The sequence below is a fragment of the Rhinoderma darwinii genome, chromosome 4 (genome assembly GCF_050947455.1).
Source record: "Rhinoderma darwinii isolate aRhiDar2 chromosome 4, aRhiDar2.hap1, whole genome shotgun sequence".
In the NCBI taxonomy this organism is placed as follows: domain Eukaryota; kingdom Metazoa; phylum Chordata; class Amphibia; order Anura; family Rhinodermatidae; genus Rhinoderma; species Rhinoderma darwinii.
This window is the reverse complement of record NC_134690.1, coordinates 48,660,847-48,686,507: the sequence shown is the minus strand read 5'-3', so window position 1 is coordinate 48,686,507 and position 25,661 is coordinate 48,660,847. Positions and strand designations below refer to the sequence as shown.

The 25,661-nt window shown below is 44.4% G+C and overlaps 1 protein-coding gene across 3 annotated transcripts; it reads left to right on the top strand.

The window, feature by feature from the left end:
- The first annotated feature begins 306 nt into the window (after positions 1-306).
- LRATD1 (LRAT domain containing 1) lies at positions 307-4,587 on the top strand. 3 transcript variants are annotated; one of them, XM_075863877.1, is made up of 3 exons: positions 307-507; positions 590-782; positions 3,357-4,587. In XM_075863877.1, the coding sequence occupies exon 3, from the start codon at positions 3,396-3,398 to the stop codon at positions 4,215-4,217; it is 822 nt and encodes a 273-aa protein (XP_075719992.1). In that variant the 5' UTR covers positions 307-507; positions 590-782; positions 3,357-3,395; the 3' UTR covers positions 4,218-4,587. The 3 variants fall into 3 exon arrangements, with proteins under 3 accessions (XP_075719992.1, XP_075719993.1, XP_075719990.1); XM_075863878.1 differs by having other exon boundaries at positions 590-786; XM_075863875.1 differs by lacking the exon at positions 590-782 and having other exon boundaries at positions 308-507.
- The last annotated feature ends 21,074 nt before the right edge of the window (positions 4,588-25,661 follow it).

The window sequence follows — 25,661 nt, the reverse complement described above, 5'->3', positions numbered from 1 at the left end:
CCTGGCAATGCCTGCAGAGAGTTAACAGCCACATCTTGATGCTGGGAAATAAAAAGAGCAGCTAACAACTGCAAGGTGCAGAAGAGAAGGAGCCAACCTGAAATGAATGAGTTTGTCACTAATCTCTATCTGCGCTGCCCATGACAAACTACAGATCAAAGCGAGGGGGGGGGGGGGGATTTACAAGATGCCCTTCCTTCTCATTCTGTGATTGACAGCGGAGAGGCAGGGGCATTGTTCACAAGCCTCGCACAACACCTCCTTGCACTTGGAAGCCAATGAAAACCTTATTGGGCGTACACTGAAAAGTCATAGCCCATTGTAGTTGCACTCACAAGGGCTGCAAGCCCAGTAGCTGCTTCTTGTTGCAGGTGAAGCTCAGTTCTGTTAAGGGAAAAGCAGAGAAGTGGCCGGGGGGGATATTCCCTACACCTCTGCTGCAACCCATGGAGAGAAAAAGGAATCTATAGGAGTTTTATATCCTCCCCTGCAGACAGATCCACAAGGGTAAGACTGGATTTATTCCTTACTGCCATAACTAGATGAGTTTTCGTTTCCTTCACTTATTTGTTTCCCATTGCTTCTATAGGACCAACATATTCCGCAGTGCTGTACAGAGATTGTTACCATCTTTATTTCTTCATTTTTATGGCACTGACACATTCCATGGCACCTCACGTGCTTTATTGCAAAAACTATAGAACTTTGATTTGCAACATTTCCCTGTAGAGGCTCGAAGATTCCCAGTGGCAATGGAGATGCATCTGTTCCAAGAATTGATTGTAGGTAATAACTGCTGTGTATTGGGAAATAGATTGAATCAAGGACTTGTGTGCTAACCTTTCACTGGAATTGTCAGTAAAGGGTTTGCAGCCCTTTCACATTTTGCTTATGCAATGTGAATTGAATAAATGGATGGAGAGTAGAAAGGATGCCTGTGCCAGTGTTTGTAGTGGCCTGATTGACTGATTGATACATGGCTATTCTGGCAGAATGTGAAGAACTCCTAGGGATGGCACTAGACGCCTTCGATTATGGCCGGAATATATATCGCTGTGCCCTAGAAGGAAAGTTGTAGTGCGGTGATCAGAACATAGGATTAGCAGCGAGGGTGCAGCATCCCCTAGGGCCAGCTCAGTCTTGTAGCTAGGTAGATCACAGATACCGGGAGAGGGGGGCTCGGCTGTTTTTACCATATATGCAAACTAGGCATTTACATGGGGCAGCACAGGCACAGAGATCGTAGGATTCATCGCTACCCTTCCAGGATCTTATTCTTGCTATTTGCTCTTCGAAACCATCTCATAATAAAACAATAGAGTGTACAGAGTGTAGAATACGCCAGGTGGGATGTGTTCACACACAGTGCCCGTGGCAGCCCCAAATGTAAATACAACCATCACAACAGGGGGCAACAAAGTCAGACACAAGTAAAGAATGAGAACTGCTGCCATTTCTTGTAGCTATGTCTCCCTCGTTCTTCACCAGGTCTGGAAGTCTACAAATCCAACATATAGTCCATAACTTTAGTAGTTGCCATTCTATACAATAATACCACATAGACTCCTAGAATCCTGCTTTGAAGATGGTGTACATTGTAACACAATATATAATTGAAGAATGGTTACAATGTAGCCCAGACCTCTTTTCACATCAGTCAGGGAATATATGGCTGGTACTGTTAGGATATGTTATAATCTTGACAGATGTGTTAAATGGATCCGTGTGAACTCCACATTCATTATTGTCTATGCTGTCAAATGTGCTCATTTCAACTAGATACACTATAAATAACCACTGCATTACTTTTTCCATTCCCTTCCTATATGGAATATATCACATCATGTGCAGTATATTGCATGGATTGTATGTGAGGAAGGGTGGTGCATGTTAATGCTAGTTTTACAGATTGGTACAGATATATTTGGCACAGGATCTAGCAATAACCTTTATTCTAATTTCATTAATGTATGACTAATTCATTAGCTAATAAAATTTATATATTGGGTGCATGGAAGGGTTTTTATGTTGAGATTTTCATCTTTAAATTACTATGTAATATGTTCCATTTGTTAAATATTGTACAATATTGTTCATCTTTGCACATTGAACCTTTTCCACAGTACTGAACAATGCTTTGCTGTACGTTCCCCCTGTATCATGCTGCCCTCACTTGGGTGCTTATCAAATAACATCCGACAAATAACATATTAGGGAACATAAATAACTGCATTGAGAGGAGGCACACAGCCATCTATATTGTACATTAAGTTTTTCATTCTGTAAACTTGTTTCATTGAACATGCATGTGAGGCAGTGTGTTCTGCATAAATTGGCTTGTGCAAATATCACTGTGGGGTGTCTATGACTTATATATTAGGATAGGATTACATGGTAGGCTTAGTCACTTGTAACTCGGCCGCACGGCAGCAAGTGAAGCTTGGATGTGGCGGGAACAAATTGAAATCATATGTTACGGGTTCTCCAGGCTGCAACATTGTGATGAAATTGTAGCAAAATTGTAACTTTACCACACTCCTATATTACACCTGCATCTAGTGGCACACAGTGTGGGATTTCATGAATTTTTATGGGCCGCAATGGGGCAACGCAACTAACACCACTGTCAAGCTGGCCCAAGACATGCAAAAAAAGCCATTGTCAGCCTGTAATCTGGCCGAGCAGATCTTTTTCTAAAAAAAAAAAAAGTGTGTGTTTTTACATTTCTTTTTTGCTCCCTATTGCATCTGACGATCTATGACTGCATGGTTGTAAAAGTACGTTAGGCTGTCGGCCCAAAGTACAGTTGGATAAACAATAGGTGGTGCATTTGTTGTCACGTGTAGATCTTATGTCTGTGGGCAGCTTTTTACAGCCACTAAAATTTACCACTTATCCATGGCATAGGTGAAAAATGTTAGTGTGGTGGAGGCCTCACCAATCACTAGTGATCACAGTCCCCTGTCCCTCCCCACTAGCTCGTCCGGGTGAGGAAATGAACCAATGATGCATATCTTTCTTGGAGATGCATTTCAAGACATACTTGTGTTGGATTGATGGTTAAGCATATTTTATTTGGAGAATGGGATGATGATCCCAGCGTTTGTCTGGGCCGGTATGATATTTGGGACTACACCTGACCTCCCTGAGCTGTTGCAACTATGATTATATCAATAGCTTGTGTGAGCTTAGTGGCTAGTTGTGAGGAAAGCCAAGTGATCAATGCTTAACTGTTGTAATACTATGATCCACTTTGACCAACTTCTAATGTTTGTGAATAATATCTTCTTGCACTTACTTGTTATTGTTTACCAATTCTTTCCAATGGGATACTAATGGTATTGTTTTTCTTTCAGAACTGGCGTTCCCACTGACATCGCCGCGTCCTGTCATTGATGGGAAATCAACTGGATCGCATCACCCACCTGAATTACAGCGAGCTTCCAACAGGGGACCCTTCTGGGGTAGAAAAGGACGAGTTACGAGTTGGGGTGGCATACTTTTTCTCTGATGAGGAGGAGGACCTGGACGATAGAGGACAATCTGAGCGATACACTGTGAGGGACTCCAGTCCCAGCGAGAGTGAGGGGCATATTCTACTCAATGAGATTGAGTTTTCTGCCTTTAGTTGCCAGGAATGCATCTTTACCAAGCTCAGGGGCAGCCAGGACCTCAGTGTCTATCCTATGCAAAGCTTGCTGACCTTTTGCAAACCAGGAGATATCCTGGAATTGATCTTTATTTGCCCCACCGCAGACCATACTCTTCCCCCATCACCTCACTGGGCAGTTTACATTGGCCAGGGACAGATTATTCACTTGCACCGTGGGGAGATTCGTAAAGACAATGTTTTTGAGGTAGGTGGAGGGTGTATGGGGAGGGTGGTGAGTAGTTGGTATCGATATAGACCTCTGACTGCCGAGCTGGTCCTACAAAACGCATGTGGACACCTTGGCTTAAGAAGCGATGAGATCTGCTGGACTAACTCTGAAAGTTTTGCAGCCTGGTGCAGGTTTGGAAACAGAGAATTCAAAGCCGGTGGCGAGGTTCATTCTGGTAACATTCAGTATTTTTTAAAGCTCCATCTGGAAGAAAACAACATTCATACCATGAGATTTCACAGTCTGGAGGAACTTATACGTGAGAAGCGTAATTTGGACGCTAGTGGGAAGTTAAGAGTCATGAAGGAACTCTCCATGATGGAGAACAAAGAGTAAGGGACATGGTAAACCTCTCCATGGTGGAGAGGTAATGATGAAAACTGGGATGTAGACACCATTCCATGATTTGCCAAATGAGTCTGCACCTTTTTGGACACCTTTTTAAGGATCATGTCAACTTTCCTAAAACCAGCATTACACCATAGCCACTATTTATTTTTTGGCTTTTACAACATGGTTATCACCACGTATTTAAAAACAAAAAAGCGACAACAAATCCTGAGTATGTTGGCTGTAGTGTTGATGTCTTATTAAGCATTTAGCGACATGCTAAATAAAATTTCAAATTGAAATTTTTATTTTCATGGCTTTACTCCATGACTGTTTAACCACAGAGGCCAATAAATTGAATTTCTCTATTTGCATATTTAGTGTCACTCTTTACTGTTTCTGTCTTATCTAATCAATCACTTTCAATCTCCTTTGAATGGTGGTTATTTATAGCTTATGTTAACGCTTTGTTTTCCATTTTGGGTATGTTCCTAGATGAAGAATAACTACATAGCAGGTATCAGAGCTATATTTACAAGGGAGCACGTCCACATCTTCAAATTTGTTTTATTAAGGCTAACTTCATGGAATTTACGTTAAAGGAGACCATGTAAGAATCTGTTTTCTTGAGGTCAAGCATTTGCTCTTTGTATATTTTACTGATGTTCTTGAGAAGTGTATCTAACAATACCTGCATCGTTCTTTTTCTTGTAAGGTGTCATGTACATCCATGAGTAGGTTTCACTCCATACCGACTGCCCAACATGAGCAGACATGAAAGCATTTACAAAAGGAGGCAATAAAAGGAGAATGTTTCACAGTGGAATACCATTGGCAGTAAGCACACAAGGGCCCTTATGTTTTGTAGGACATTCTAAGACCTTTGTTGCTTGGATGAGGAAGCACCAACCTGACCTCATCATCCAGCAGTTCTATGTTGTGACATCAACCTCAATATGCAAGATATCCATGACAGCAGGGATATAACAAGTAATCATGGAGGCCTGTAGCAAAGTTAGGAATGCAGCCCTATGCCACCATGACTTTTTTGAGCAACAATTGAGATCAGGACATTAAAGGTTATAATGTTTGTGGGTTCCACTTTTCCCATTTGTGTTTTGCTTTTTTTTTCCTTGATTTTCCATATATCTATTTTCTACTACCCCTTCAATCATCCACACTGATCACTAATTATACCCATTTCTAAGTTGAGATGGGGCCCATAGTACCTGCTATGGCTACTGCCCTGATAGTTACGCTTGTGATTAACAGCTATCATTTAGCCTGTTGTTATTCTTATTCATGTCTGTGAGGGAAGGGGGAGTCTTGCTTTATTACGTCAGAGCCCAAGGGCTGTTTATGTTACTACTGGATTTGGATATACAACATTAAGCATTGTGTCTTAGGTAGAGGACAGTCAACTAAATGACCTAATGTAACTCCTTCTTACAATGCTATTTATCTGCTTTGTTGCTACATTCATATTTAAAAGTTATTAAGGCAACCTCAAATAGAAAGTATTCATATTTTCAATTAGTTTAGATTTTTGCACATTAAATTGTAATTTTCACAAATATTAAAGGGGACCTGTCAGCTCTTCTGTGTGATGTAGTATAGAGGAGCTGTCTTCTCTCCTGTGTAGTGTAGTGTAGTGTAGTGTAGTGTAGTGTAGTGTAGTGTAGTGTAGTCTAGTATAGAGGAGCTGTCAGCTCTCTTGTGTGGTGTAGTATAGAGGAGCTGTCAGCTCTCCTGTGTGATATAGTATAGAGGACCTGTCAGCTTGTCTGTGTGGTGTAGTATAGAGGAGCTGTCAGTTCTCCTGTGTAGTGTAGTATAGAGGAGCTGTTAGTTCTCCTGTGTGGTGTAGTATAGAGGATCTGTCAGCTCTCCTGTGTGGTGTAGTATAGAGGAGCTGTCAGCTCTCCTGTGTGATATAGTATAGAGGACCTGTCAGCTTTTCTGTGTGGTGTAATATAGAGGATCTGTCAGTTCTCCTGTGTGGTGTAGTATAGAGGAGCTGTCAGTTCTCCTGTGTGGTGTAGTATAGAGGATCTGTCAGCTCCCCTTTGTGGTTTAGTAAAGTGAATCTGTCAGCTCCCCTGTGTGGTGTAGTATATAGTTACTGTCAGCTGTCCTGTGTGGTGCAATGTCGAGGACCTGTCAGCTCTCCTGTGTGGTGTAGTATAGAGGATCTGTCACCACTCCTATGTGCTATAATATAGAGGAGCTGTCAGCCCTCCTGGCTGGTGCAGTATATAGGATATGTCAGCTCTCCTGTGTGGTGTAGTATAGAGGAGCTGTCAGCTCTCCTGTATGGTGTAGTATGGAGGATATGTCCGCTCTCATGAGTGGTGCAGTATATAGGATCGTTCAGCTCTCCTGTGTGGTGTAGTATAGAGGATCTGTCAGCTCTCCTGTGTGGTGTAGTATAGAGAGTCTGCCCGTTATCCTGTGTGGTATAGTATAGAGGATCTGTCAGCTCTCCTGTGTTGTCTAGTATAGAAAATCTGTCAGCTCTCCGGTGTGGTGTAGTATAGAGGATCTCTCCACTCTCCTTTGTTGGTGTAGTATACAGGAGCTGTCAGTTTTCCTGTGTGGTGTAGTATAGAGGACCTGTCAGCTCTCCTGTAGTATAGTATAGAGGATCTTTCAGCCCTTCTGTGTTGTGTAGTATAGAGGATCTGTCAGCTCTCCTGTGTTGTGTAGTATAGAGAATCTGTCAGCTCTCCTGTGTGGTGTGGTGTAGTATAGAGGAGCTGTCCACTCTCCTGTGTGGTGTAGTATAGAGGAGCTGTCAGCTCTCCTGTGTGGTGTAGTATAGAGGAGCTGTCAGCTCTCCTGTGTGGTGTAGTATAGAGGATCTGTCCGCTCTCCTATGTGGTGTAGTATAGAGGATCTGTCCGCTCTCCTGTGTGGTGCAGTATAGAGGATCGTTCAGCTCTCCTGTGTGGTGTAGTATAGAGGATCTGTCAGCTCTACTGTGTGGTGTAGCATAAAGGACTTGTCAGCTCTCCTGTGTGGTGTAGTATAGAGAATCTGCCCGTTATACTGTGTGGTGCAGTATAGAGGATATTTTAGTCCTCCTGTGTTGTGTAGTATAGAGGATCTGTCAGCTCTCCTGTGTGGTGTAGTATAGAGGATCTGTTAGTTTTCCTGTATGGTGTAGTATAGAGGATCTGTCAGCTCTCCTGTAGTGTAGTATAGAGGATCGTTCAGCCCTCCTGTGTTGTGTAGTATAGAGGATCGTTCAGCTCTCCTGTGTTGGGTAGTATAGAGGATCTGTCAGCTCTCCTGTGTGGTGTAGTAAAGAGGAGATGTCAGCTATCCTTTGTGGCACAGTAAAGAGGACCTGTCAGACTTCCTGTTTGGTGCAGTAAAGAAAACTAGTCAGTTATCTTATGTGGTATAGTAAGGAGAACCTGTCAGCTCTCCTGTGTGGTTTATTATAGAGGTCTTGTCAAGTCTCCTGTGTTCTACAATAAAGGGGATCTGTTAGTCATTCTTTGTGTGGTGCAGTAAAGAGGACCTGTCAGCTCTCCTGTATGGTTTAGTAAAAAGGACCTATCAGCTCTTCTGTCTGATGCAGTAAAGAGGACCTGTCAGCACTCTTGTGTGGTGTAGTAATGCAGACCTGTCAGCTCTCATGTCTAGTGTAGTATAGAGGACCTGTCATCTCTCCTGTGCAGTGCAATGAAGAGGGAATGTCATCTCTCCTTTGTGGTGCAGTAAAGAGGACCTGTCAGCTCTCCTGTGTGGTATAGTATAGGGGACCTGTCATTTCTCCTGTGTTGTGCAGTAATGAGGACCATGAGGACCCGTCAGTTATCCTGTGTTGTGCAGTAATGAGGACCTGTCAGTTCTCCTCTGTGGTGCAGTAAACAGGATCTGTCAGCTCTCATGTCTAGTGTAGTATATAGGACCCGTCAGCTCTCCTGTGTGGTGTAGCATAGAGGATCTCTCAGCTCTCCTGTGTGGTGTAGCATAGAGGATCTGTGAGCTCTCCTGTGTAGTGTAGTATAGAGAAGCTGTTCGGTCTCCTGTGTGGTGTAGTATAGAGGATCTCTCAGCTCTCCTGTGTGGTGTAGTATAGAGGATCTCTCAGCTCTCCTGTGTGGTGTAGCATAGAGGATCTGTGAGCTCTCCTGTGTGGTGTAGTATAGGGGAGCTGTCGGCTCTCATGTGTGGTGTAGTATAGAGAAGCTGTCAGTTCTCCTGTGTGGTGTAGTATAGAGGAGCTGTCAGTTCTCCTGTGTGGTGTAGTATAGAGGATCTGTCAGCTCTCCTGTGTGGTGTAGTATAGAGGATCTGTCAGCTCTCCTGTGTGGTGTAGTTTAGAGGATCTGTCAGCTCTCCTGTGTGGTGAAGTATAGAGAAGTTGTCAGCTCTCCTGTGTGGTGTAGTATAGAGGAGCTGTCAGCTCTCCTGTGTGGTGTAGTATAGAGGATCTGTCAGTTCTCCTGTGTGGCGTAGTATAAAGGATCTGTCAGGTCTCCTGTGTGGTGTAGTATAGAGAAGCTGTCCGCTCTCCTGTGTGGTGTAGTATAAAGGATCTGTCAGCTCTCCTGTGTGGTGTAGTATAGTGGAAATGTCAGCCCTCCTGTGTGGTGTTGCATAGAGGACATGTCAGTTCTCCTGTGTGGTTTAGTATAGAGGAGCTGTCAGCTCTCCTGTGTGGTGTAGTATAAAGGAGCTGTCAGCTTTCCTGTATGGTGTAGTATAGAGTACATATCATCTCTCCTGTGTGGTGTAGTATAAAGGATCTGTCAGGTCTCCTGTGTGGTGTAGTATAGAGAAGCTGTCCGCTCTCCTGTGTGGTGTAGTATAAAGGATCTGTCAGCTCTCCTGTGTGGTGTAGTATAGTGGAAATGTCAGCCCTCCTGTGTGGTGTTGCATAGAGGACATGTCAGTTCTCCTGTGTTGTGTAGTATAGAGGAACTGTCAGCTCTCCTGTGTGATGTAGTATGGAGTATCTGTCAGCTCTCGTGTGTGGTGTAGTATAGAGGAGCTGTCAGCTGTCCTGTGTGGTGTAGCATAGAGGAGCTGTCAGCTCTCCTGTGTGGTGTAGTATAGAGGACATATCAGCTCTCCTCTGCGGTGTAGTATAGAGGATATGTCAGCATCCTGTTTGGTGTAGTATAGAGGAACTGTCAGCTCTCCTGTGTGGTGTAGTATAGAGTATCTGTCAGCTCTCCTGTGTGGTGTAGTATAGAGGACATATCAGCTCTCCTCTGCGGTGTAGTATAGAGGATATGTCAGCATCCTGTTTGGTGTAGTATAGAGGAGCTATCAGCCGTCCTGTGTGGTGTAGTATAGATGATCTGTCAGCTCTCCTGTGTGGTGTAGTAAGAAGGATCTGTCAGCTCTCCTGTGTGGTGTTGTATAGAGAAGCTTTCCGCTCTCATGTGTGGTGTAGTATAAAGGATCTGTCAGCTCTCCTGTGTGGTGTAGTATAGTGGAAATGTCAGCCCTCCTGTGTGGTGTTGCATAGAGGACATGTCAGTTCTCCTGTGTGGTTTAGTATAGAGGAGCTGTCAGCTCTCCTGTGTGGTGTAGTATAGGGGATCTGTCAGCTGTCCTGTGTGGTGTAGCATAAAGGAGCTGTCAGCTTTCCTGTGTGGTGTAGTATAGAGTACATATCATCTCTCCTGTGTGGTGTAGTATAGAGGATATGACAGCTCTCCTGTGTGGTGTAGTATAGAGTATCTGTCAGCTCTCCTGTGTGGTGTAGTATAGAGGAGCTGTCAGCTGTCCTGTGTGGTGTAGCATAGAGGAGCTGTCAGTTCTCCTGTGTGGTGTAGTATAGAGGAGTTTTTAGCTCTCCTGTGTGTTGTAGTATAGAGGAGCTGTCAGCTCTCCTGTGTGGTGTAGTATAGAGGATCTGTCACCTCTCCTGTGTGGTGTGGCATAGAGGATCTGTCAGCTCTCCTGTGTGTGGTGTAGTATAGAGTATCTGTCAGCTCTCCTGTGTGGTGTAGTATAGAGGACATATCAGCTCTCCTCTGCGGTGTAGTATAGAGGATATGTCAGCATCCTGTTTGGTGTAGTATAGAGGAACTGTCAGCTCTCCTGTGTGGTGTAGTATAGAATATCTGTCAGCACTCCTGTGTGGTGTAGCATAAAGGAGCTGTCAGCTTTCCTGTGTGGTGTAGTATAGAGGACATATCAGCTCTCCTGTGTGGTGTAGTATAGAGGATATGACAGCTCTCCTGTTTGGTGTAGTATAGAGGAGCTGTCAGCTGTCCTGTGTTGTGTTGTGTAGTATAGAGGAACTGTCAGCTCTCCTGTGTGATGTAGTATGGAATATCTGTCAGCTCTCGTGTGTGGTGTAGTATAGAGGAGCTGTCAGCTGTCCTGTGTGGTGTAGCATAGAGGAGCTGTCAGCTCTCCTGTGTGGTGTAGTATAGAGGACATATCAGCTCTCCTCTGCGGTGTAGTATAGAGGATATGTCAGCATCCTGTTTGGTGTAGTATAGAGGAACTGTCAGCTCTCCTGTGTGGTGTAGTATAGAGTATCTGTCAGCTCTCCTGTGTGGTGTAGTATAGAGGACATATCAGCTCTCCTCTGCGGTGTAGTATAGAGGATATGTCAGCATCCTGTTTGGTGTAGTATAGAGGAGCTATCAGCCGTCCTGTGTGGTGTAGTATAGATGATCTGTCAACTCTCCTGTGTGGTGTAGTAAGAAGGATCTGTCAGCTCTCCTGTGTGGTGTTGTATAGAGAAGCTTTCCGCTCTCATGTGTGGTGTAGTATAAAGGAGCTGTCAGCTCTCATGTGTGGTGTAGTATAGAGGAGCTGTCAGCTCTCCTGTGTGGTGTAGTAAGAAGGATCTGTCAGCTCTCCTGTGTGGTGTTGTATAGAGAAGCTTTCCGCTCTCATGTGTGGTGTAGTATAAAGGAGCTGTCAGCTCTCATGTGTGGTGTAGTGTAGAGGAGCTGTCAGCTCTCCTGTGTGGTGTAGTATAGAGGAGCTGTCAGCTCTTCTGTGGTGTAGTATAGAGGATCTGTCAGCTCTCTTGTGTGTTGTAGTATAGAGGATCTGTCAGCTCTCTTGTGTGTTGTAGTATAGAGGATCTGTCAGCTCTCCTGTGTGGTGTAGTATAGAGGAGCTGTCAACTCTTCTGTGTGGTGTAGTATAGAGGATCTGTCAGCTCTCCTGTGTGGTGCAAGAGGATCTGTCAGCTCTCCTGTGTGGTGCAAGAGGATCTGTCAGTTCTCCTGTCTGGTGCAGTAAAGGAGACCTGTACGTTCTTCTGTATGGGGCAATAAAGAAGACCTGTAAGCTCTCCCATGTGGTGCAGTAAATAGGACCTGTCAGCTCCCCTTTCTTGTGCAGTAAAGAGGACCTGTCAGTTAGTTTATCTGTGTGTTGTAGTACAGAGGACCAGCAAGCTCCCCCATGTTGTGTAGTAAAGAGTACTTGTTAGTTCTCCTGCCTGGTGCAGTAAAAAGGACCTTTCTGCTCTCCTCTGTGCTGCAGTAAAGAGGTTGTCTCAGTTCTCCTGATATGTCTGTTTTAGTAAATACTTGTACTCCCCATAAACAAGCCAGTCCTCAAAACTATAAATAAAATGTTGCTATGGAAAAACAAAGTGTTAATGTATTCATATAAAATATATTTATATGCACTGGAGCAACTTTTCTTAAAACACTTTATTGCACTGATAACTTGGTGCAATTATTCCTTTAGTGTCAGCAATGATTGGACAGTATCAGAATGAGGATGGACACGCCCCTTTTCTAAGAGTAATGATAACACACATTTGTCAATTTATTCATTCATTTCCAAGTTCTAAGAAAATATGCTTCAGAATTGTAAATGCATATAAATATAACTCGTATAAATACATTAATAGTTTATTTTTCCATAGCAGGATTTTATTGTTTTCAGAAGAGGATTATTTTGTTCCTTTTAATATAATCACTTCGGCCTATAATAGTTCCTAGGATTAAGTAGACTCTGTCACTAGTTTAGTAATGCCCTATCTCGAAGCTAAACTAATAGGCGCTGTCACACTGATAATGATAGGGAAAATTGTGTCCCAAAACATTTATTTTAAAAGCTATGAGCTTTTTTCTAAGTATGCAAATGAGGCTATACTAGACAAGTGGACGTCACCACCAGCTATTCTCCTGAGGTGGAGCTATGTCACAGCCTCTGACGCTGTCCTATCAGCATGAAGCTGCTTCACACAGTGTGAGAGACTGAGGCTGGAGGGAAGGGGGGTCACTTCATATAGCCATATCTCCGGCTGTTGTTCTGGTGTCATGAAAGAGGAGATTCTAATCTTTCATACGGCACCAGGATCGCAGTTCTAGCTGTGACACAACCGGAGATATCGCCACTTGAATACACAATCGGGAATGGAAACTGTATACCATATGATCACACTGTTACTGGGCTGGGAAGGGGGAGAAGCTGTATGCTGATTGGACAGCGTCATACAGAAAACATTACACTGCCCAGAGTGAAAAGAAAGAGTTGCCTCCTATTTGTTAAGTATAGCCTAATTAGCATATTTTGAAAAATGCTTATAACTTTGCAAATAATAAATGTTTTTGGAAAAAATATCCGACTGTAGTTATCAGCATCATTGCGCCTATTAGATTAGTTATGAGACAGGGAATTAATTAATAAACTAGTGACAGATCCTCTTTATGTAGACACTATCCTTAAACATTTATTTTTGTTATGGGTGCATTCAAAATAATTACGTGCCATTTTTAATGCATACCTACTGTGTGCAGGATTATTTGACTCCTTCCCCTCTTTATTTTTGCTTGAATCTTGCTTTCTTTTAAGACCTAAGGTCCTATTACATGGCCCGACGAGGGCCGCATAAACGAGCACCAATCGATGAGACAGTTCGTTGATCAGCACTCGTTGCTCCTTTCACAAGGAGCTATGTATGGGGACGAGCACTCATTACTCCGATCGCTCGTCCCCATACATTATTATCATGTCGGCAGCGCATCTCCCTGTTTACACAGGTATAAGTGCTGCCGACAGCGATAATATTTTAGGCTGCGTAAACTATACAGTCAGCCAATGAACGAGCGTTTGCTCGTTCATCGGCTGATCGTCGTTTTGTGAACGCTCGTTTGCCCGATAATTGGCCGGTGTAAAAGGGCCCTTAGTGTCATGGAAGATAGAGTGGAAGATGGCAGTAGAGTGATCTGATGGAAGGAAGAGTAGTGCAGATTATTTTGGAAAAGATAACATGACGAGAAATGGCAATATTCATGGAGCGTCTAATCTTTAAGGGGTCTTCACTACCCAAATCTTATCTCAGTCTATTCTAAACCTCCTCCGAAGGTCATCTCCAAGTGCTGACTATGATACTTATTTTTATTACTGTATGTAATTGTTTGACATTTTTATGTAGGTATCATATTGCCACATTATGTGGGCACTGTGTTTGTATTACTATGGTCCTGATTGGTGGTATTATTTAGGCATGGGAAGTATTACAACAGTTGTACTTTACTGTATTATTTTCACCTTCACGAATACGGAAGGACCGCCATGCATGTTTTTTTCCTAGTAGCTTCAAAAATTTTGATCAGGCACGACATTGAATACATTCAATGTCCTTGTGTGCAGTTTTTATAACTTTGTCACATAACATTGTGGTTCTGATTCCTTACAGCGTTTGGACATTGGGTTCAGATTTTACCAGGACAAAGTCACTTCATGGAGTTTGTATGTGTTTGCTTGGTTTCCTATCAAACTTCAGATATCTACAGATGTAGCAGAGCTTATTCTGTCCCTTAACCAATCGGGGCTGCATTATTTGTGAAAAATGTTAAATTGGTTGCCTCATAAAGATAGGTCCTTTTCCCTATGCCCCATTAGGGCACATGGACATCATATATGGGGATTCCCTGTTTGGTACCCCCCCCCCCATCTATGAGATCTAATAAAGAGTCTCGTCTATTTCTAGCATACATAATCCATCCATTTATTACATGGACGGCTATTCATTTGAATGTCACATTATACTCCTGGAACTTTCCCTGCTGATAATAGCTGAATGCTGGTGATTTCTGAAGCCGGACATGCGGTTAACAGCTGATCGCCAGGCCAGCTTTAATATGAAAATGGGTTGTCTGCTGTACAGATGTGCCCTTCCTTACCTTTCCTGATATCTCAACATATCTTAATATGTGTGGAGCAAGATGACTAGATGTGAAAAAAGACATCATTTCACGATACTGTGTCACGAGATGTCTATGCTGTGTGTGGTTTTGTGTGGTCATCCAGTGGTTGTGATGTGATGTGCAGCCTGTCAAGGGTTTTTCTAGCATTTCACAATATTATATTGAATTTATTTCATGAGAAATTGGAGTCCTTAACCAAATTCAAGCAAAGGTAAGGGTGGAAAAATCTGTAGTTAATTTAGAAAACAACCTTTGTAATATTAAGCAAATAACACATTGTGATATCTCAGTATATTGACAACATTGGCATCTATACAGTCTGTGACATTGATGATATAGTATGGTGTATATGTATTGTATGTGTGGCAGGGACATATATAAATGACTACTTTTATGTGTACAAAACTGAGAATATGTATAACTGGAGCTTCTTTAAAAACCTAGTGAAACAATGGGTCCAGTGTGCCTTAGTATAGCCAGGAAAGTGCTGGCTATATAGCCCTAAATGAAGAGTCTTTGGCATTATACTCTGCAGTAGTTACTATGAAGTAACATCAGAAGCTAAACAAAGGAACATGATTGTTCTCTTGAAATTACCCAAATATATAGGCGAGACCATGGAATCTAGTGCCAACATCCTGTGACCTTGAGTTAGCTGCCATCCATGTGCGTCCTTTGGGCACTGTGTATGCGTACTACAAAAGAGTGCAATAAAAAAAAATATGTTACAATGACCTGGACTTTCTTGACAAAGCTTTTATTGACTTTACGGAGGAGAGACATGCATCTTTTCTAAGGAAAGCTTCATCATTTATTTATTTTGCCCTAGTGAAAAAGCCAGTACTTAAAGCACTGCTGCACATTGTACACATGAAGAGGTACAATATATGTATATCCTGCACTCGAGCAGCAACAGACGGATAATTATAGTGTCATTTGCAGGCATGTATAATATATGAGACTATATAGTCTACATACTGGGCAGCCATTTAACAATTTATTCACCTAGAGACTATTCTATGACATTTCGGGACATGACCATATGGATGTTAGTGTTTTTAGGCTCATGTGTGATGAAAGGACTATACTAATTGCTAGTATTAAGCCTTCGTATTACGGAGTCATTGGCACTCCATGTGCCACGGTATGGCACCTCTGTACAGCGCCACTATTTCCCGTAGAATACCTCTGTAATATGGCATGCGATGGAACATGACACAATGTTTATGTATCTTTGAGAACATACCTCCATGTGCCTCTGTATGTGCCTCGGAGGTACAGTATGGGCCCATAGTATTCTGTGGGCACCAATGTATTGATCAGAAGAACACGGATCCGTATTGCAACCGTGTGCGGGAACCATTTTTAAAAAAAATATAAAATAAGGTGACATATAATTATGTAATACCTTTCTGATACCACTGCAGTAGACCACATAAAATGACACCAGTATTGGCACAAGGTAGGTGAGGACCCTCTAACAGGTTCATAAGGGCCCAGGAACTTCTTGGTATAAGCATTTGTTTCTGTGGTTGGAGAGAACAATATATAATGAAATGTTGGTCATGTTCAGGTCTTCAAAAAGCTTAGCCTGAAAGAAACAAACGACTCATTTGTTTGCTGCGTGAGCCGCTGGTATTTTAATAATATTCATACAAGATTGATAAGCGGGGAGGTGCAATGCCACTGCCAGTATTTTATGTTTCTTAAAATAGCAGCTGCTTGCTGAACTGTAAACTGTTTATAGAATAACACCAAATGAGTAATGTGCTTCCAGGGATGGGACGTATTGATCGGCATGCATTAGTAAAACATTTCTGAAGTTTACAATACCTGTAACAAGCTGTATATTTTAAATAGGTATTTTAAAGCCTACCCAATATTTATTTTCCTAAAGAAATAAGTATATTTGTAAGGACAAGTACAAAAATTTGTTGACTGGTTGTACCGCTACTCATGTGTTGTGTCAGATGTGTACATAGAATAGAGAGGGTATCTTTGCAAATGTCAAACTGCGCCCCCTATCCTAGTGCCGAGTTTTGCCTCTTCCCACCCAGTTGATCACCCTTGGGCCCAAGGGGCATAACAAGGGGAATGTGCCTTAGGTGCTGGACCCAAGCCACCCCTACTTTGGCTAGTGTAAATAGCCACAAGGCCATGGCAGCAAATTGAAGGCAGGAAAGCCTATCTTCGACTCTGCTTGGGCCAGTACTCCTTCACCCTTGTTTGCTTTCAATGCAGTTTCTCTGTAGTGGGGAGTACTGCAAAGGTTCTCGCCAACCAATAGCTATCAGTATGGGAACAACCATGGCTGGGTCCCTTCTCTCAATATAAGATTGGTGGGGGTTCGACTCTCGGCACGCCAGCCGATCAGCTGTTTGAAGGGGCCGCTGTGCAGCCTCTTCATTGTTTACATAGTTCTCCTCCTGGTTCGTACTTGCACGTACTGTTACATTTGTAGTGGCCGTGCAAGTCATTGCACCACTGTCCCATTCAAGTGCAAGTATGAACCAGAAGAACCATGGAAACAATGAAGAGTCTATGGGCCCTTCAACCAGCTGATCGGCGAGGTGCCGAGAGTCGGACCCCCCCATGATCTGATATTAATGGCCTATTCTAAGGATAGGCCATCAATTTTAAAAACGCCTTTAAGTCAATGTTAATGTCAATGTCAAGTCAATGTCATTTACCATTGAGTCCAATTGGAGTGTGACTACAAGGACAAAATGTCATGTGACTGGTTCCTTGAGTCAAAACAAAAAATGAAAACATGAGGTGATTCAATAATCTCTATATTATATAGTGAACAATTCCTAGAACTAAGTCTCCAAATTATCATGTAAATGACCTCAACGAATAGGTAACTGAATAGCAATTTTATATCGGAAATTTCCACTTCAATATTTCTCCATGTAAAGGCCTTTTATACATCTGACATTTCAGGCTGCTCCAACACTTTGCAGGTTAAGGGAAAGTAATTACATCTCTAGTAACTTCTTGCGGCGATCGTGACTGCATTTCACATATGTCATGGCAGTAATATATGATGAAAACACCCTTTCCACATGGGCCATTGTATGAAAGCCATTGTAACAAGGGAAGTGGAATTTTTTTGTATCGGTTTTGTCATTGACATTCTGACCGGTGACATATGAACTTGATAGAGGCTTTACCTTCAAATGAATTCTTCCTTTTTATTGTGTGTGTATATACATTTTGAGAAGCCCTGTGGTGTTTGATGAACTAGTGGGATCATGATCAGAGACTTTGTTGCAAAAGATATTATATGATGATGACGACTCCCTACAAAACGGATACACTGTGTTATGATTTGTGCAGAACCTGAGGAATGGAGCATGATACAAGGATTCTCCATTTTGTATTTTTTGAATCCCAGAGTCATGTATCCCCTTTAAATGGGTTTTCCATATTGATGGCCTATCCTTAGGATAGGTCATCAATATAAGATCGTGAGGGTCCGACTTCTGGCAACCCTGCCAAACAGCTGTCTGAAGGTTTACAGGCACAGTGCTGTACACTTCTATAGCAGCTCTGCCTGGGATTGCAGTTCCAGTTCCATTAAAGTGAATGGGACTGAGCTGCAATCCCAGGCACAGCCACTACGGAAGTGTACGGAGCTGTGCCTGGGAACACTGAAGAGGCCGCGGAGACGAACGCCGCGGTTTCTTGGGTCAGCTGATCAGGGGGGGGTGCCAGGAGTCAGATGGCCACCGATCTAATATTGATGACCTATACTAAGGATAGGCCATCAACAGTGGCGGATTAAGTAGACCATGGGCCCTGGGCTGTTACCCAAACTTGGGCCCCCCTTCCTCACCGTAACTATTTTTAACACTACCTTTTTGGGCAAGCATTAACAGTGTTACGATTCCCCTTGTCACAGCGCGGTGTCCCTACATACTGACAGGATCACACTGTGCAGGGACACAACCTCCTGACAAGGGGAATTGTCTATCAGTCCTGGACCGCAGAAAGACTTTTTGTGAAATACAAGGATTTCCTATAATAAACATGTCAGGAGAGGTGACAGATTCTCTATAAATCTAGTGACTCACAGGTGACGACGTCTCAGATTCTAGTAGTTTTTTTCCTCTTTTCTTCTCCATCCGGCCCAGCGCTCATGACGACTTCTCCCGGCCATGACTCATTTCTGCAGAATTTGCCACTTAGACGTCTCCTCACTTTTCCAACATTTCCACACCTATAAACGAAAATAAAGTTATCATGGTGCCACATAGTGTACCCCTAAATATAATAGCACCAAACACTGCGCGCCTGAATATAATACCACACACTGTAAAACACCATACACACAGCCCCCTGTACATAGTGCCACACACAGCCCCTGTAGATATTACACACCTCCATAGATATCGCCATACACAGCCCCCTCTATATATCACACATCCCCCTCGTAGAGAGCGTTACACACAGCCCCCTATAGATAGTGCCATACAGCCCCCCTGTAGAGAGCGCCACACAGCCCTCCCCCTCTTGTAAATAGCACCAAAAAGCCCCCCCTATAAAGAGCGCCACACACATACCACGGTGGATAGCACTACACAGCCCCCCCTTGCCTCACAGCGCTCCCCCTTGTATATAGTGCCTCACAGCGCTCCCCCTTGTATATAGTGCCTCACAGCGCTCCCCCTTGTATATAGTGCCTCACAGCGCTCCCCCTTGTATATAGTGCCTCACAGCGCTCCCCCTTGTATATAGTGCCTCACAGCGCTCACCCTTGTATATAGTGCCTCACAGCGCTCCCCCTTGTATATAGTGCCTCACAGCGCTCCCCCTTGTATATAGTGCCTCACAGCGCTCCCCCTTGTATATAGTGCCTCACAGCGCTCCCCCTTGTATATAGTGCCTCACAGCGCTCACTCTTGTATATAGTGCCTCACAGCGCTCCCCCTTGTATATAGTGCCTCACAGCGCTCCCCCTTGTATATAGTGTCACACAGCGCTCCCCCTTGTATATAGTGTCACACAGCGCTCCACCTTGTATATAGTGCCACACAGAGCTCCCCCTTGTATATAGTGCCACACAGCGCTCCCCCTTGTATATAGTGCCACAAGGTTATGTACACATTTAAAAACTTTATATTATAATTATATATATATATATATAGTATGTCTGTGTATCAGTGTGATTGATTGATTTTATTAAAAAATATTTTTACTTTTTGAGATACGGCTGCTTTGTATCCTGTATCCGTCAGGTCAGCAGGACTGACGGGATCAGTGACACGCAGGATCCACCTCAAATCTATCACATCTAAGATTATAATTTAGCGCAGGGCCCGTTTCACTGATCCCGTCAGTCCTGCTGACCTGACGGATACAGGATACAAAGCAGCTGTATCTCAAAAAGTGAAAATATTTTTTAATAAAACGTAATTACAAAGTTGCACCAAACACACATTTTTATTAAAAAAAAATAAAACCGACGTTATTTTTGCGACGTTTTTTCCGTAGACAATGCAGGTTTCGTTTTTTATCGTTTTTATGCGCACATTTTTTGCCATTTTAGAATTTTTATTCATAAAGTTTGAAAATAATAGTAAAAAAATAAGCTTTTTTAAGTTTCAGCTATTTTTTTTTGGTAATAACATTGTTTTACCCTAAAATAGACCTTTTATCTGTGATCGTCATTGTCTACCGTAAATTTTAATATATTACATGTCTATATTAGGGTAATTGGGTCAGCGCTAGCGTTACAACAATGATTGGCGGGGGGGGGGGAACGTTTTTTTTGGGGTGGGTATTTTATGTGTATTTATTATTATTATTTTTTTTTGCACTTTACTATTTTTTATTACTATGTTCTGATCCTCAAAGGTCAAAAAAGACCTTTGGGGAACTTTATATCTACTTTCTCTTTGTTTTACACCATGTTTTTCCACTGTAACTGGAGCTGCACAGCAGCCCCAGTTACAGGGGAAATCAGCCCTCTCACAGTGACGATTGTCACTAATAGGGCTGTGCTGGGTCTAGTAAGACCCAGCAACAGTCTGCCACTAACGGCACCCGGCGATCATGTGACCTGTCACATGATCACCGGGAGGAATAGAGACAGCGCCGCTGCTGCTGTCTCTATTCCTGTACACAGCGTTCATAGAGCGCTGTGTAAGAAGACATCGGAGAAGACAGAAGCAGCGAAAGCTGCTTCTGTCTTCTCCTCAGGGTCCCCGGCAGTCACTGAGAGCCGGAGACCCGACATTCAGCTGCCCGATCGCGCGGGCAGCAAGTTAAAACCCGAGCCGTAGAAAGTCTATGGCTCGGGTTTTAAGCACCCGTCCCTGACCGCTGGCCGTAAAAATACAGCCAGCGGTCGGGAACCAGTTGGGCAGGAGGATAATCCTGTACTGACCTCAGCGCCGGTGACCGCCCGCCGGCTCTTCTCTTGCTGCTTTGGAGTAACAGAACAGCCGTCCGTCGCTGTTCTGTTACTCAATGGCGGCGGCCCGCACTGTCAGGGAGGCGTGTCCTACCCCTGGATCCCGGCGAATTCCCTGCTCCTCCCCATCTTCGGCCGTTAGCAGCGCTAGCGCGCTGAATAGATTTAGGAGATAATGTGCGTTTCGGGCTGCCATGGGCCCCCTGGGAGCCTCGGGCCCCGGGCGGCCGCCCGAAACGCCCATATGATAATCCGCCACTGGCCATCAACATATAGTCCTGAAAAATCCCTTTAAGACTCTGCACTAGGCATGACACAGTGATCAGATTTGCCTGGAGTGATCCTTTAAGTGATCACGATATGTTGTAGCACCGTACTAATGGCACTACCCTTTCCATATGTAGTAGGGGCTAGACGGACTCCCTAGGACTGGAAGCCTGGTTGTGATGGTCCCCTAAGCATCCCCTATAGCCACTGATAATAAATGTGGGTAGGGTATTCATCAGTGAAAATGCTGTTATTTAGGGACAATTTGGAGAGTTCCATTAAAGCAGGTCTATATTTAATATTGGAATCTGCATAGTGCAACAAGTTTTTCTTACTTTCTATTTGTGCTCATGTGGATACCTGGGTTTTCGCCCTCTCTTAAAGAAACACACCCCCTGCTTTTATAAGCCATGGATCAGAGCTGCTGCAAAGAACAAAGTGCTATATGATCACCTATTCATTTGAATGGACGGCATGTGATACTACAAATGTGGCTGCCTGCAGTTTTTTAAAATTAGTTGGATGGCAGGGAGGCTTTTTATTTTTGTCCAGTTTGACAACCTATTTAAGGATATATCTTATATTTCTGGTTGAGTATATATGTACACCCATCCATCTGTGATTCATGTGACCCCAGGGCCGCCATCAGGAATTTCAGGGCCCCCTACAGCTACATTTTCTGGGCCCCCCTACCGTGGCACCGCCTGTTAACGGTACTCCGTCCAGTACTATATCATGGTACCCAGGGTCGCCATCAGGGGGGGTATTATGGGTACTGATGTGAGAGGCCCGGCCAAACCTAATTGAAAGGGGGGCCCGGCAAACTGCCGCGACTTGCCTTTGGTAGAAAAAAACCAGGCCCCTGCAATGGGGCCCGTTTTTTTCACCAAAAGAATGTCATGAGCTGCGGGCCCCCCTTTCAATTAGGTTTGGCCGGGCCTCTCACATCAGTACCCCTAATACCCCCCCTGATGGCGGCCCTGGGTAGCATGGGGGCCGTCAAACACCGCCGCCCGTGCGACCGATCACGCGCACCCGCAAACTCCCGCGCATGCGCACCGGCGACCGCCTGGAACCGCGCACCGAATTTTGAGGCAGATTTTGACCTGCCCACACTATCTTGCCGCGTTTTTTGCCTGCGGCGATTGAGGACAGCAGACAGAAAACGCAGCGAAAAATGCATTTTCTGCCTCCCATTGATTTCGATGACAGGTCAGAGGCGGAACAGCGGCAAGAAAGGACGTGCTGCTTTTTCTTTTTTCTGCGACTGGCTCCCATTGATTTCAGATTAAATCAATGGGAGGCGGTTTTGGAAGTTTTTTGGTGCTGATTCTGACGCAGTGTCCGAGTCAATATCAAGGCCCAAAAACTCTGTGAACTGGGCCTTATTGTTAGGGCTTATTCAGACGAACGTGTAATACGTCCGTGAAACGTGTGTGATTTTCACGCGCCTCGCACGGACCTATGTTACTCTATGGGGTCGTGCAGACTGTCAGTGATTTTCACGCAGCGCGAGTCCGCTGCGTAAAACTCACGACATGTCCGATATTTGTGCATTGTTCGCGCATCACGCACCCATTGAAGTCAATGGGTGCGTGAAAATCACGCCCAGCACTGCCGCAGCCGTATAAACTATGAATGAAAACAGAAAAGCACCACGTGCTACAAACAAACAGAGTGTCATAATGATGGCGGCTGCGCGAAAATCACGCAGCCACGCATCATACGCTGCTGACACACGGAGCCACGCATCATACGCTGCTGACACACGGAGCTGTTATGGACCTTTTGCAAGCGCAAAACGCTACGTTTTTGCGCGCGCAAAAAGCACACGCTTGTGTAAATCCGGCCTTAGGGTAAGAACACACTAGGCATGAACACTGCGGATTTTATGCAACACATTTGATTGTGGAAAATCTGCAGCGTATCACAGTCGCAGCAGAGTGGGTGAGATATGAACAAATCTCATCCACACGCTGCAAAAATAATGGACCTGCAGTGTGGCTTTTTAAGTCGCATGTCAATGTATTCTGTGGAATCGCCGCTCCTCTGTTGCGGAAATGCTGCGGTTCTGCCGCAAAAATCACAAATGAGAAAAAAAAAAAAAAGGCACTTTTTTAAATTTATAAAAAAGTTTAGACTTGCCCCGGCCATAGTCCTGGTGACGCGATCCTCTATTCTTAGCGTAGCCCCGCCTCCTGTCATGACTTTTCATCCGCTGCAGCAGTCACATGGTCTACAGCGTCATCCCAGGAGGCGGGGCTACGTTCAGAAGAGAGAGATGCGTCACTTAAACTACGGCCGGGGTAAGTCTAAACTTTTTTTTCCCTGCAGGATTCCCGCAGCGGACACGCCTCACGAAACCTGCGCCGCTATTTGGTGCGGTTTTGCTGGCAGAATTCCCTGCGGCTCCTGGGATAAGCTGTGTAGTTTTACTCAACATATCCACCTAGTGTGTCCCTTATGATGTCGCTCCTGGAGCTGCTGCCGCTCTCTAAATAGGCAGTTGGTCCAGTAGAATTTGGAATTATTTTTTTTTGTGAACCAGCTTAAAAAAATACAAAACTTTTGTGTTAGGGCCTGTTCACATCACTGTTCGCTTCCGCTCCGGGGTTCCTTCTGAGGTTTCTGTCGGGTGAACCCCGCAATGGAAAGTGAAAGTGATAGCACAGCTTCCGTTTCCATCACCATTAGCGCAGTCGACTGCGCTATTAATTCCGTCCGAAAACCAGCCGGAATGGTGACGAACGGAAACCATTAGCGATGTTTCCGTCACCATTGAGATCAATGGTGACTGAAACGGAAGCTGTGCTGTCACTTTCACTTTCCGTTGCGGGGTTCACCCGACAGAAACCTCAGACGGAACCCCGGAGCGGTGGTTCGTCACCATTCCGGCTGGTTTTCGGACGGAATAGCGCAGTCGACTGCGCTAATGGTGATGGAAACGGAAGCTGTGCTATCATGTTATCACTTTCACTTTCCGTTGCGGGGTTCACCCGACAGAAACCTCAGACGGAACCCCGGAGCGGAAGCAAACGGTGATGTGAACAGGCCCTAACACAAAAGTTTTGTATTTTTTTAAGCTGGTTCACAAAAAAAAATAATTCCAAATTCTACTGAACCAACTGCCTATTTAGAGACCGGCAGCAGCTCCAGGAGCGACATCATAAGGGACACACTAGGCGGATATGCTGAGTAAAACTACACAGCTTATCCGCCCCGGAGGCCGCAGGGAATTCTGCCAGCAAAACCGCACCAAATAGCGGCGCAGGTTTCGTGAGGCTTGTCCGCTGCGGGAATCCTGCAGGGAAAAAAAGTTTAGACTTGCCAGGGCCGTAGTCCTGGTGACGCATCTCTCTCTTCTGAACGTAGCCCCGCCTCCTGGGATGACGCTGTAGACCATGTGACCGCTGCATCAGTCACATGGGATGAAACGTCATGACAGGAGGCCGGGCTACGCTAAGAATAGAGGATCGCGTCACCAGGACTACGGCCGGGGCAAGTCTAAACTTTTTTATAAATTTAAAAAAGTGCCTTTTTTTTTTTTTTCTCATTTGTGATTTTTGCGGCAGAACCGCAGCATTTCCGCAACAGAGGAGCAGCGATTCCACAGAATACATTGACACGCTGCGGCTTAAAAAGCCAAAAGCCACACTGCAGGTCCATTATTTTTGCAGCGTGTGGATGAGATTTGTTCATATCTCACCCACTCTGCTGCGACTGTAATACGCTGCGGATTTTCCACAATAAAATGTGTTGCATAAAATCCGCAGTGTTCATGCCTAGTGTGTTCCTACCCTAAGGCCGGATTCACACGAGCGTGTGCTTTTTGCACGCGCAAAAAACGTGGCGTTTTGCGCATGCAAAAGGTCCATAACAGCTCCGTGTGTCAGCAGCGTATGATGCGCGGCTGCGTGATTTTCGCGCAGCCGCCATCATTATGACACTCTGTTTGGATGTTTGTAGCACGTGGTGCTTTTCTGTTTTCATTCATAGTTTATACGGCTGCGGAAGTGCTGGGCGTGAATTTCACGCACCCATTGACTTCAATGGGTGCGTGATGCGCGAACAATGCACCAATATAGGACATGTCGTGAGTTTTACGCAGCGGACACACGGACACACGCTGCGTGAAAATCACTGACAGTCCGCACGGCACCATAGAGTAACATAGGTCCGTGCGAGGCGCGTGAAAATCACACACGTTGCACGGATGTATTACACGTTCGTCTGAATAAGCCCTAACAATAAGGCCCAGTTCACAGTTTTTGGGCCTTGATATTGACTCGGACACTGCGTCAGAATCAGCACCAAAAAACTTCCAAAACCGCCTCCCATTGATTTAATCTGAAATCATGGGAGCCAGTCGCGGAAAAAAGAAAAAGCAGCACGTCCTTTCTTGCTGCGGTTCCGCCTCTGACCTCCCATCGAAATCAATGGGAGGCAGAAAATGCATTTTTCGCTGCGTTTTTTGTCTGCTGTCCTCAATCGCCGCGAGCAAAAAACGCAGCAAAAAAACGCGGCAAGATAGTGTGGGCAGGTCAAAATCTGCCTCAAAATTCTTTAAGGAATTTTGAGGCAGATTTTTTTTTGCCTGCAAAATACTGT

What these genes read in the sequence shown, in the direction of transcription:
- LRATD1 (XM_075863877.1), top strand. Translation starts at nt 3,396, where the DNA reads ATGGGAAATCAACTGGATCGCATCACCCACCTGAATTACAGCGAGCTT.